This window comes from Enhydra lutris, unplaced genomic scaffold (assembly GCF_002288905.1).
Source record: "Enhydra lutris kenyoni isolate GAN:26980312 unplaced genomic scaffold, ASM228890v2 scaffoldscaffold23, whole genome shotgun sequence".
NCBI classification, from domain to species: domain Eukaryota; kingdom Metazoa; phylum Chordata; class Mammalia; order Carnivora; family Mustelidae; genus Enhydra; species Enhydra lutris.
Window position 1 is genome coordinate 7,783,182 of NW_019154107.1, and position 13,251 is coordinate 7,796,432.

Genomic DNA, 13,251 nt, shown 5'->3' on the forward strand with positions numbered 1-13,251 from the left:
GAAACAAGATGGGATTGGGAGGGAGACAAACCATAAGTGACTCTTAATCTCAGAAAACAAACTGAGGGTTGATGGGGGGAGGGGGGTTGGGAGGGGGGGTGGGATAATGAACATTGGGGAGGGTATGTGCTATGGTGAGTGCTGTGAAGTGTGTAAACCTGGCGATTCACAGACCTGTACCCCTGGGGATAAAAATATATGTTTATAAAAAAATAAAATTAAATAAAAAAAAATAAGCTTTTGCATAGTACAGGAAACCATCAACAAACCAAAAAGGCAACCAACTGAAAGGGAGAAGATATCTGCAAATGATATATCCAAGAAGGGTTTAATATTGAAAATATACAAAGAATTTAAGCACACACACAAAAAACACATACTCTGGTTTAAAAAGGGCAGAGGACTGGAGTACACATTTTCCAAAAAGACATACACATGGCTGACACATGAAAAGATGCTCAACATCACTTATCAGCAGAGAAATGCAAATTACAATCACAATGAGATAACACTTTATGCGGTCAGAATGGCTAAAATAAAAAACACAAGGAAAAAGTGTTGACAAGGATATAGAGAAAAAGAAGCCCTCATGCACTGTTGGTGGGAATGCAAATTGCTGCATCCAATGTGAAAAGTTCCTCTAAAAATTAAAAATAGATGGGACATCTGGATGGCTCAGTTTGCTGAGCAGACTCTTGATTTTGGCTCAGGTCATGATCTCAGGGTCATGGGATTGAGCCCCATGTCGGATTCCAGGCTCAGTGGGGAGTTAGCTTGAGGACTCTCTCTCTCCTCTGCCCCCCACCCCCACCCACTGGCTCTCTCTCAAATTAATTAATTAATTAAAAAAAAAACAGCAACCAGAAACACCATAAGATCCAGTAATTCCACTACTGGACATTTACCCAAAGAAAATGAAAACACTAATTTGAAAAGATATATGAACCCCTATGTTTACTGCAGCATTATTTACAATAGCCAAGATATAGAAGCAACTCAAGTGTCCACTGATAGACGAATGGATAAAGAGGTGGCATATATATATATATATATAATATATATACATATTATATATATACAATATATGTGTATATATATGTGTGTGTATATATATGTATGTGTATATTGTATATATATAAAATTAATTATTCAGCCACAAAAAAGAATGGTATCTTGCCTCTGTGACAACATGGATGGACCTAGAGGGTATAATGCTAAGTGAAATAACAGAAAGAAAGACAAACGCCATATGATTTCATTCATATGTAGAATTTAAGAAACAAACCAAAGAAACAAAGAAAAAAATAGACTCATCTACAGAGAACTGGTAGTTGACAGAGGATAGATAGGTGGGGAGATGGGTCAAATAGATAAAAGGGATTAAGATCACACTTTTTTATGAACACTGAGAAATGTATAGAATTGTTGAATCATTATGTTGTCTATCTGAAAACAGAACACAATGTGTTAATTATATATTAATAAAATTTTTAATGTTAAAAAAAGAGTAGAAGCTATGATATTTTGTAAATCAAACTAAGAATTCTTACATTTTATTTATGATTAGGAACGTAATAATGTGGGGTGCCTGGGTTGCTCAGTCTTTAAGCGTCTGCCCAGGGTTCTGGGATCGAGCCCCGCATCAGGTTCCCTGCTCAGCGGGGAGCCTACTTCTCCCTCTCCAGCTCTCCTTGCTTGTGTTCCCTCTCTCACTGTGTCTCTGTCAAATAAATACACTCTTAAAAAAAAAAAAGGAATGTGATAATATGGCCTTGTAGTAGGCCTTTCTTTGGAAATATCAAACAACTCAGCAGTAAAACTGTTGTGATCATGAAATAGAGAAAAATAGAATCAAAGACTGTCAACTCGTGGATTCCCTAATACTGTCATTCTGTAAAATTTAAAAATGCATACTTGGATTTGTTTAACTTATCTAAGAATGTAGGCTATCATAAATCTTAATAAATGGCATACCATATTCACTGGTTCATTTATTTCCTTAATATTGAGTATCTGCTCTTTGGAAAACACCACGGTATTGCTGAAGATGTTAGGATTTAGGATAGGAGCAATTTTCAGTTGCTGGGATATCATGGTAGCCCAGGGGGACAAGGAGCAAAAAGGAGTGAGGAAAGTAGATTTCTGGTGTAAACACCCTGAGACAAGTCTATTTGGGCATTTGGAAAACTGTATTTCTTTAGTGGTACCAAAGATTAAGAGTAGCTATATAGTGGTTGCTAAGGTTGTGGGAGGGATAAACAGGTGAAGGAATCTTAGATGATGGTGCTTCCATATTTGAGAGACTAGAGCCTAGAATATAAAAGTGACTCTAGAAACATCGCCAAAGGCAAGGACAGCAAGGGCAAAAATGAACTAGGAACTTCATCAAGATAAAAAGCATTTGCAAAGCAAAGGTCAACAAAACCAAAAGACAACGGACAGAATGGGAGGAGATATTTTGCAAATGATATATCAGATAAAGGGCTAGTATCCAAAATCTATAAAGAACTTATCAAACTCAACACACAAAGAACAAATAATCAAGAAATGGGCAGAAGACCTGAACAGACATTTCTGCAAAGAAGACATGCAGATGGCCAACAGACACATGAAAATGTGCTCCACATCACTCGGCGTCATGCAAATACAAATCAAAACCACAATGAGATACCACCTCATGCCAGTCAGAATGGCTAAAATTAACAAGTCAGGAAAGGACAGATGCTGGCGAGAATGTGGACAAAGGGGAACCTTCCTACATTATTGGTGGGAATGCAAGCTGGGGCAGCCACTCTGGAAAACAGTATGGAGGTTCCTGAAAAAGTTGAAAATAGAGCTACCCTATGACCCAGCAATTGCACTACTGGGTATTTACCCCAAAGATACAAATGTAGTGATCCAAAGGGGTACATGCACCCAAATGTTTATAGCAGCAATGTCCACAATAGCCAAACTACGGAAAGACCCTAGATGTCCATCACCAGATGAATGGATAAAGAAGATGTGGTATATATGTGTGTGTGCATATATATATATTATGCATCCATAAAAAATGTAATCTTGCCACTACAAGGTATTATGCTAAGCGAAGTAAGTCAATCAGAGAAAGACAATTAAAGACAATTATCATATGATCTCACCGATAGGGGGAATTTGAGAAACAAGACAGCGGCTCACAAGGAAAGAGAGGGGAAAATGAAACAAGATGAAACCAGAGAGGGATAGAAACCATAAGAGACTTTTAATCTCAGGAAACAAACTGAGGGTTGCTGGAGGGGAGTGGGGTGGCTGGGTGATGGACACTGGGGAGGGGATGTGCTATGGGGAGTGCTGTGAATTGTGTAAGACTGATGAATCACAGACCTATACCCCTGAAACAAATAATACATTATACATTAATAAAAAAAAATGTGAGAACCATATAAATTATTTTACTTCCAATAAAACATTTCTAGTAAAAAAAAAAAAAAAAGTGACTCTCAGCAGTTACTAAAGAATTCCAGATAAATTAGAAAGAAAGCTTCCACGAAGAAAGAAAGGGAGGTGTTTTGAGTATTAATCCCAGTGCATTTGATCACTATCTGCAGAGTAATTGTTTTATAATGAACATTTTACCTTCCATTACAAAAGAAGGATAACCAAGAGGCTGAAACCAGGAACCCACAGAATGAAGCTGACAGCCAGAATTATTCTCAAGCTTTGAAATCTTATCAAGAAATTGAAAACTTTTGCCTTGTGGAATTTCAAAACAGCTATTTGAATCTTCTGTACTTCCCAAGACACCTATTTTACACAGGAATTTCTATAGCTATTTTCCCATTCCTGTCCTAGCACTGTACACTGAGTATGTTAGAACACACAACTTTTAACAGGTTCACAAATGGAGAGGTACGGTGTTGAGTTGGTGAGTAGAGAAACTACACAGCAAAAGCTTCATCATCTGCAGCTGGAGTTTTGAATACTGAATTCATGTTGTAATGGGATCTGGCTTTTTGGGGTCTTAGGATGGTGTGGACGAATTCTGTATAAGGCAGGGATATGAAATAATGGGTGTAGGGGATGGAATGTGGCAGACAGAACTGTACTGGGCCCTCATCAAGCACATCTCCTGTAAGTCATACCTCTGTGGATGTCTGTGCTGAAGTGGGGGTAGGGCCTGGTGGCTTGTTTCTAATCAACAGACAATGTTGAGGCGATGGGTGTCCCTCCACTTACTACACTACAGTATATGCCAAAGGTATGACATCAGTTCTTTAATTAGAGACATTACATAAGATACTGTTCTGCTAGCAAATAAGTTCTTGCTTTCCCACCAGCCTTGAATAAGAAAACTGCCAAGTTTTAAACTACTTATGGACAGGATTATGTGGCATGGAGGTGGGGAGTTTGGGAACCAAGAACTGCAAAAACTCTTGGCATGAATGACTCTGCCTAAACCCCTGCACTAAAAAACTTGACTGAACTCAAGCAAGGCTTTTAACAGCCTAAGGCTACATCTTAGGACAACCCAGCTGTCCATGAGTTTCTATTTGGAAAATACCAAGTCTACAGAAAGAATTACCATTTGTTCCAGCCAACATCTGATGATAGGCCCCCCATCTTCCTTTAGAGAATCTATTTAAAAATTAACGCCACAGCAACAATAAAACCTTTTCTTTTTTTTTTTTTTTTTTTTTTTTTTTTTAAAGAGAGAGAGAGAGGGAAGCAGGCTCCCTTGCTGAGCAGAGAGCCCGATGCGGGACTCGATCCCAGGACCCTGAGATCATGACCTGAGCCGAAGGCAGCGGCTTAACCCACTGAGCCACCCAGGCGCCCCAACAATAAAACCTTTTAATTATAAATCCATCCTTCGACCCTTTGAGGTGTTTATATATCTCAAACAACCCAGGAATGTCTTTTTCAAAGATCTGAAAGACTTTCCATTGAAATGTAGTCATCAGGGACGCCTGGGTGGCTCAGTTGGTTAAGCAGCTGCCTTCGGCTCAGGTCATGATCCCAGCATCCTGGGATCGAGTCCCGCATCGGGCTCCTTGCTCGGCAGGGAGCCTGCTTCTACTTCTGCCTCTGCCTGCCATTCTGTCTGCCTGTGCTCACTCTCTCTCCCTCTCTCTCTGACAAATAAATAAAATCTTTAAAAAAAAAAAAAAGAAATGTAGTCATCAGGAAAGATCAGGCCTGTCTCTCTGTCACTGTGGGAGGAAAAAAGCCACAAAACAAAAAGACCAATAACTCAACTTAAAAACAAAAACAAAACAAAACAAAAAAAACCCACCATATTTCTCTAAAGAAAATCTACCAATGGCTAACATGAAAAGATGCTCAACATCATTAGTCATTAGGAAAATGTGAAACAAAGACACAATGGGATAGCATTTTACTAGGGTGGGGAAAAAACATGGGGGGGCAAATGGGGAAAAAACAAACAAACAAACAAACAAAAAACAAAAAACCCCACCCAAACAACTGCTCACAAGAATGTGGAGAAATTGGAACCCACATACAGTCCTGGTAGGAATATAAAATGGTTCAGGCTCTTTGCAAAACAGTTTGGCAGTCCCTCAAATTTAAACAAAGAATTACCATATGACTCAGCAGTTGTACTCCTAGGTATATAAATAATCAACATTATTTTAAGAATAGTCAAAGAAATACTGGTGTACAAATATTCGTAGAAGCATTATTATTCATAAGGCCCCCAAATGCAGACAACCCAAAATTTCCATCAACAGATGAATAAACAAAACAGAGTATATCCTTGCAATGTAATATTATTTGGTCATAAAAAGGAATAACATACCAATACATGATAGACCATGGATGAACCTTGAAAACATTAGGATAGGTGAAAGAAACCAGACACAAAAGGTCACATATTGTCTGACAACAAGTATAGGAATCATCCAGTCTAAGCAAATTCAGACACAGGGATAACAGAATGATGACTGCCAGAGGCTAGGGAGAGCAGTGAATGGGAAGTAACTTTTTGAAGGGTAGGAAGGTGTTTTCTGGAATGATGATTATGTTTGGAATTAGAGGTGGCTGTACAATGTTATGAGTGTACTAAAGCCACTGAATTGTTTACTTTAAATGTTATATATAAAAAAATACACATACACACAAAATCAGTGGAATGATCGAGGATACCATTCTATAGCCCCTAATGGATTTACAGAAAAGGGTGAAGATCTCAGTCAACATCACCACAAAGCAGAAACAGACATTAGGTATCTCTGAATGGTATCGCTTTGTCTCGGAAATGGACGTGTCAATAAACTGATAAATAGATCTGAATTTGAACAATATTTGTCCTGTGACATTGAGGATTATTGATGCTGAGTTTCAGGTACATTGGGTTCATTATTCTCTTCTCTGTAATGTGTGTATGATTGCTTTAAATAAGTATCATGCCTTTAAATTTGATAATCTACATAAAATGAACAAATTCTACAATACATAAACCACTGTACTGAAGACAGAGTCAAAACCTATAGCACCATCAGAATTTTCCAAGACAAGTCAGGTTTGGAAGCCAATTATACCAAATGGTTAGGGGAAAACTAACCACCATCTTATTTAAATTCTTCCAAATCATACAAGATGATGGGAAATGGATCAACCATTTTAACAGAGTAGCTCTCCTTGATACAAATGCCAGGTAAGAATGCCCAATAAAAGAGTACTCAAGCAAAGATCACTTGGATGGAGACAAATAATCTTTAAAGTAAATTTACAGATATTCAATATAAGTATGAATTAAATGAATAAACAGGGTGACTAAGAAACACAATGACTGTTATCACAGAAGAAAATACTGACAAATGGAAATTACTACATTCACAGAAAAAGAAAATGCGTTTGTAAAAGTAAAGAATATTTTTCTCTACACCTTTGCTTTCAGTGCTACTGACACCAAATGAATGAGTTTTTGGGTTTTTATCCCCCACACCAGCTAGGTATCCTACAACTCGATTCCGTTCTGACAATATTTACCTGAAATTAGCATCAAATCTCACAAGTTAAGGGCTCATTCCCGTAAGACGATCATATACTTAATCACAAATCTGGGCCTCCCATAGTTCTGACTGGCTATAAATCAGGGGTTCCCACAAACCCCTCTTTGGGTTTGAAAATTTTCTAAAATGGCTCACGGAACTCAAGAAAACGATTTATTTACTAGGCTACTAACTTATTATAAAAACAGAATGACCCAGTAACACCCAAACGTAAGAAATGCTTAAAGCCTGGTGTGGGGAAGGGGCACAGGGCTTCCATGCCCTCTCTCCAGCGGCACCCCACCCCCTCGGTACCTCCAGGATTTCAGCAAACTGGAAGCTCTCCAAAACAGTCTGGTTAGGTTTTTGTTGTTGTTGTTGTTTAAGAGAAAGAGGGTGCAGGGGTAGGGGCAGAGGAAGAGAGGGAATCTTAAGTCTGCTCCAAGCCCAGCAGGGAGTCCAAATGCCGTGATCCATCTCAGGACCCCTAAATCATGGCCTGTGCAGAATTCAAGAGTCTGACGCTTAACAGACTGCACCACCCACGTGCCCCTGGTTAGGATGTTTACTGAGGCTTCATTACATATGCACAATTAAGTAAATCACTGGCCACTGCTGAGTAAGTGAATCTCCAGTCTCTCTCCCCTCCCTGGAGGTCAGGAGGTGGGGCTGAAGTTTCCAACCTTTTAAATATGCAGTTCAGGGGCTCCTGGGTGGCTCAGTGGGTTGAAGCCTCTGCCTTCGGCTCAGGTCATGATCTCAGGGTCCTGGGATCAAGCCCTGCATTGGGCTCTCTGCTCAGCGGGGAGCCTGCTTCCTCCTCTCTCTCTGCCTGCCTCTCTGCCTGCTTGTGATCTCTGTCTGTCAAATAAATAAATAAAATATTAAAAAAAATATGCAGTTCATTGCCCTGGCAGGCAGCACCCATATTTAGTGGCTTTCCAAAGCCACCTCATTAACATAAACTCAGGTATGGCTGAAAGGCACTTGTTCTGAATTATGCAAAAAGCACTCCTGTCACCTTTATTGCTCTTATCACTTAGGAAATTTCAAGACTTTTAGGTGTTATGTGTCAGGAATGGGGACGAAAGCACAACACGTATTTCCTATTATAAATCATGATATCACAATTTAATGATATGCAAGAGTAAGGAAAAGGCCTTTGATAAAAATTCATCACCAGTTCAAGTTAAGGAATTTTAGCAAATTTACATTAGAGGGGAATTTCCACTTTGTATAATCTATAGTAAACATACATAAATGGAGAAAGTTCTAAAAATGTCCAATAAAGTAAGAAACAAGATATGGATGTTTGGTACCAACTTTACTATCTGAAATTAAACAATTTTCCTGCTTTGACATGTAAAGATGTTAGAAGTCATCACTACCATCCTCCCAATAAGAAAATAAAGCCAAGCATACTGAAAAGTCAGTAATTGCTCTTGACCTATTAAGAGAATTGAAATTACATGGCAAACCAATGCCCCCAAACTGAAAGGACAAGGGAATCACAGCTTACTGGGAGCAGAAGCCCCTGGATTCAGGAAGGGGCAGGAAACCTTACACTGTAAACATCCCCTGGCATCAGGGAAATACAGATCAAAACCGCAATGAGATACCACCTCACATAGGAAGGGGGGAATTGGAAATACTCTGGTGTAAGACACTTGTACTAATAGTGACAGTACAGTGTTATTTGAAACAGGATTTGAATAAGGTGTAAATGTCTAATGAAAGCTCTGGAAGGTCACAGGAAGGAGTGGTCAGATGAGGAGTACCCGCATGATTTATCAGGAGGACTCTCAGAGAGTTGAAGTCATTGGTATGAGGCCTTAAGTCAGCAAAGGGGAGGTATCACAACTCCCACAAGAAGTCAATGAAAGACACTGAGAGACGATTAAGGGAGTCCCCACCAAAGTGCACAGCCCTCCCCCACAAAAGCTACCACCTGCTGTCAGACCTGGGAAGCCCTGGGAATAGCAGCTAAGCTCAGACCCCCAAATTCTTACTAGAGGTTGGGAACGAAATGACACCATTGGTCTCAGGCCAGCACACTCAGCACAGCAGAGGGAGAATCCAAGGGACTTGGTAAGAGTCACTGAAAGCCCCTTTGTGAGTGCTGAGGAACTCTCCTCTACAATCCAGCACACCACACACTACCCACATCACTCCCCACCGCAACCACAGGGCCCCGCCCACAGGGCCCCGCCCACAGAGTCCCCTCCAGGGTCCTCCTTGGGGCCCAGACTCACAGGAACGGAAGTGGACCTCCTGGCCCTCAAGAACTTCCTCCTGACCACGCCGTGGGCAGTGAGGCGTTGTCCAACAGCTCCTGCTTAGGGTGAGCCCAGAGAGGGGTCCTGCATACTGTTAGGGGTCGAGGTGCGAGGAGTCCCGGGTTACAGCTGTGGGGACACACCCTCGACAACCCCCAGCCCCAACTCCCCCGGAAAGAGAGGTCCAACAGGCCCTGCCCCGCTCCGCCCCTGCTCTCTGGGCTCAGAGGCCCCAATATGGCGGTTAAGCCCCAGGTCCCTTCACTTACCTCGCGGGGTCTTGGGGATTGCAGGCCTTGGCCCGGGACTGCCAGACTCTGGCTCAGCTCAGCACAGGCAGAGACCCCCAGGCCTACTGGCGGGAAGGAGATGGCCTTTGTGACGATTGGGGAGAATCCATACTCCAGAACAGAGGCCATGTGGAGTCTCCGCTCCTGGCCTTGGCCTGGGAGGGTCTGGGCTGGTCTAAAGACTGAGGTGCTGCCTCACTTTGTGCTCCAGAAACTCGGGGAGGTAGGGGCCCAGGTCTAGGGGCCTGGCTGCCGGTCAGCAGAGGGAGGATTTCCAGGTTGTGCCGGGACTCAGGGTGAGGACCTTCAGGCTCCTAATGAGTCTCCAGCACCTGCCGCCATTACCGTGAGTGGCTAGAAGCAGGGCAAGGGAGGACCTGGAGTGAGGACTGCGGGAACCAGGAACAATAGGGCCTGTCCTCTCCTGTCGATCCTTAACATTCCAAGAAAGGGACGTCAGGCTGAGATATCCCATCATTTCTCCCATCAGGTCTCAGGCAGGTTTCAGCTTTAATCTGCAGGGGCAGCATGCAGTCAGAGGAAGGGAGGGTCCCAGGTCCTACACGGAGTCAGAGTGGGGGTTCTGCGTCATTCCGAGGACCCCACGAATTCAGGGCAGAGAAGCCCTCCCATCAGTGGTCAGCACTAGGTGCCCCTGACTTCAGCGGTGGGCTGAATGCTCCCTCCTTCCCTCCTTGAGGGTACCATGGAAGATCCCAGGGTCGCCTTCAGAGCAGGGGAGGGGGGTGGGGGCCCAGGTCTTCCCAACACTTAACAGGGGACCCTCTCCCCCACCCCCCACTCCTCAGGCCTACCTGGATACTGGTGTCTTCACTGTCAGAAACACTGACGTCACCCCGGTAGTGCCCAGGCAGGGCTGGCTGGCTGGGGCCCAAGGCTCACACCACCTTCCTCCTCAGGGTCCGGGCTGACCAGGGTAAGGGAGCCCTGCGGGGTCCTAGAGCAGTGCCCTGGGGGACTGTGCAAGGGCGGCCGTGGGCAAAACCAAGGTGGGATCTCTCCGGTGAAGGGTCTCCCCCCACCTCACTGTCCCCCCTCTCCAGGTGCCCTCGCTGCCGGTCAGCCCTGCCCAGTGTCACCATGCCTCGGGGCCAGAAGAGCAAGGTCCGTGCCCGGGAGAAACGCCACCAGGGCCGCGGTGAGGCTCAGGGTGTCAGGGGTGCTCCTGCTGCTGCACCAGCAGCAGCAGAGGAGGAGCCCCCCTGTGCTCCCCCGGGCTCCCCAGAGGAGGCGGTTCCATCTTCACCACCCCAGGGTGGCTCAGCCCCTGGATTTTCTGGCCCAGGGTCCCCAGGCCTGCCAGGTGACCAGGGCGCAGAGAACCCAGCCACGGCTGCGGCCCCGGCCGCCCCCCTGGCCGCTCCCCGGGCCGCTCCCCGGGTTGCCCTCAGGGCCATTCGCAAAAACCCTCTGATCCGCAAGGTCGGGATGTTGGTGCAGTTCCTGCTGGGGAAGCACAGCTCCGGGGAGCCCATCACACGAGCGGCGCTGCTGAAGATCGTTGGCAGGAAGTATGGCGAGCACTTTGCCGAGATCTTCAAGCTCACCTCCCAGCGCATGCAGCTCGTCTTCGGGCTGGAAGTCCGGGAGGTCGATGCCCGCGGCCAGTCCTACAGGCTGGTCAGCAAGCTGGCCCTACCCGGCGAGGGCACCCTGGGCGGCGGCAGCAAGGGGCTGCCCAAGTCCGGCCTCCTGATGGCGCTCCTGGGCGTGATCTTCATGAAGGGCAACCGCGCCAGCGAGGAGGAGGTCTGGGAGTTCCTCAACGTGCTGGGCGTGCAGGAGGGTAGGAGGCACCTGGTCTTCGGTGAGCCGCGCAAGTTCATCACCGAAGACCTGGTGCGCCAGGGCTACCTGGAGTACCGCCGGGTGCCTGCCAGCGACCCTCCACGCCACGAGTTCCTGTGGGGCCCGCGGGCCCGCGTGGAGACCAGCAAGATGCAGGTGCTGCAGGTCATGGCCAAGATCAACGACACCTTGCCCAGATGCTTCCCCCAGCTGTACGAGGAGGCTCTGCTAGAGGAGGAGGAGCGCGTGGTGGGCCGTAGCAGGCGCCGGTTCTAGTCAGGCAGTCCGGGCGGCTGCTTTTCCCTGGGGTGGGAGAGGGCACCTTCCCAGTAGTGCAGAGCCCTAGGGATGGGAGGGAACAAAGCATAGGTGTTCTCACAGTTAAGAAAGAATTCAACATTTTAAGTAGTGGGGTTCAAGGTGGATGTAGTTTTAACAAAACATATCTTCTTTTTGTTCCTTCCTCACATGAGTTATTCAAGGTAAAGATAGATAAAAAAACAGGTCGATATTAGCTTAAGATATTTAGTATTTTTTCAAATTTTTTCTTTAATAGAAATTTTACTTAGCTTCATAATATAAATATATAAACAATGTGGGCCATATAGTTTTTGCTGTTTAAAAGGTTTTAATGTTCCAGTTTTAGTATTTATGAAACAATTTAAAAATACTCAATAATTTGTTCATGATCCAGACAAGGTAACATGCCATCAGAACACAATTTACATGGAGATGTGAAGGAATCCAATAGCAAAATAGTTGGGATCACAAAGTGTATGAAAAAGCTTTTAAAATTTAAGATGTTCAATTATTTATTTCTTTTAGTCTTTTTTCCCTAATATTAAAAGTTATCTATCCTGGATTTGTGTAATTTATTAAAGACTGTTGAAGAGCAACTGTATATTCTCTAATATCTACTCGATTAAGAACAAAAAAAATGGGAGATTGATAACTTTGGGTTTCAAAATAATCATAAATATCAATGATTAAAGATCCAATATTTCCCCGTAAGTATGCCAAGTGCTTTACAATACAGTGTGTATTCCAACATTCCTACAAGACAGGACTTACGAGACTCCTTTTACTGACAAATAACTTGTACATTTCTCACTTTCATAAGGTTGGCAAGTGACAGAGCTAGGGATGGTCACAGGGATGTGAAATCCTTGGACTAACACAGGGAGGCCCCTTCCAGAAGAGGGGCCTAACAGAAGTCAAGGCAGTAACATTGAGTAACAATAAGAATACTTTTCCAAGAAAGAATGAGGCTATATACGGCCTTGTCCCTTGTTGGACCTAGAAGACCAAGGTGTGGAAACATGATGAATCATACTCGTTTCCTCCCATGGCATCTCCTATAGGGGAGAAACCTCATCAAGTCAGCAGAGGGAGAATTTCTAGATTGTAGCAGGAGTCAAGGTGAGGACCCTGAAGACTGAGGAGACCACCAACTCCATAACAGTGGGGGCTGAGGCACCAGTCCAGATCCTGACCGAGTGAGATCTAAGGGAGTCACTAGCCTCAGAACACTGCAGTCCCATAGAGCCTCACCCCTTCTACCAGTCTAGAGAGAATATAGACCAGTGGGCAGTGGGGAGCAGATGGGGCTCATGCTTGCTTTAGCCTCTAAAGTCTGGAATGTGAGCATCTTAATCTGATGTGAAGTTCCTCAGTAGTGTTAGCAAGTTGTACAAGGAGTCCAGTTTTTTTCCTAACCCTTTATATTTTCTATTAACCAGAACAATATAACATGTTACTGGCATAGGGACTGTCATGAAAATGTGAAATAATTATATGGGAAAATTACTTGGGAATCACGAAAAAGAAAAATAGGACAGTAAATGGTTAAATTCTTGGCCAGGCTCATTATTTTAGTCTTTAATA

General features: G+C 44.1%; 1 protein-coding gene across 1 annotated transcript in view; it reads left to right on the forward strand.

Annotated features, from left to right (window-relative positions):
* Positions 1 to 11,643, forward strand: part of LOC111150363 — a 40,332-nt gene extending 28,689 nt beyond the window's left edge. The window contains exons 4-6 of the mRNA XM_022507807.1: positions 4,005 to 4,110; positions 9,138 to 9,333; positions 10,623 to 11,643. Of these exons, the coding sequence (XP_022363515.1) occupies positions 4,005 to 4,110; positions 9,138 to 9,333; positions 10,623 to 11,643 (1,323 nt within the window). The remainder of the gene's footprint in view (positions 1 to 4,004; positions 4,111 to 9,137; positions 9,334 to 10,622) is intronic.
* The last annotated feature ends 1,608 nt before the right edge of the window (positions 11,644 to 13,251 follow it).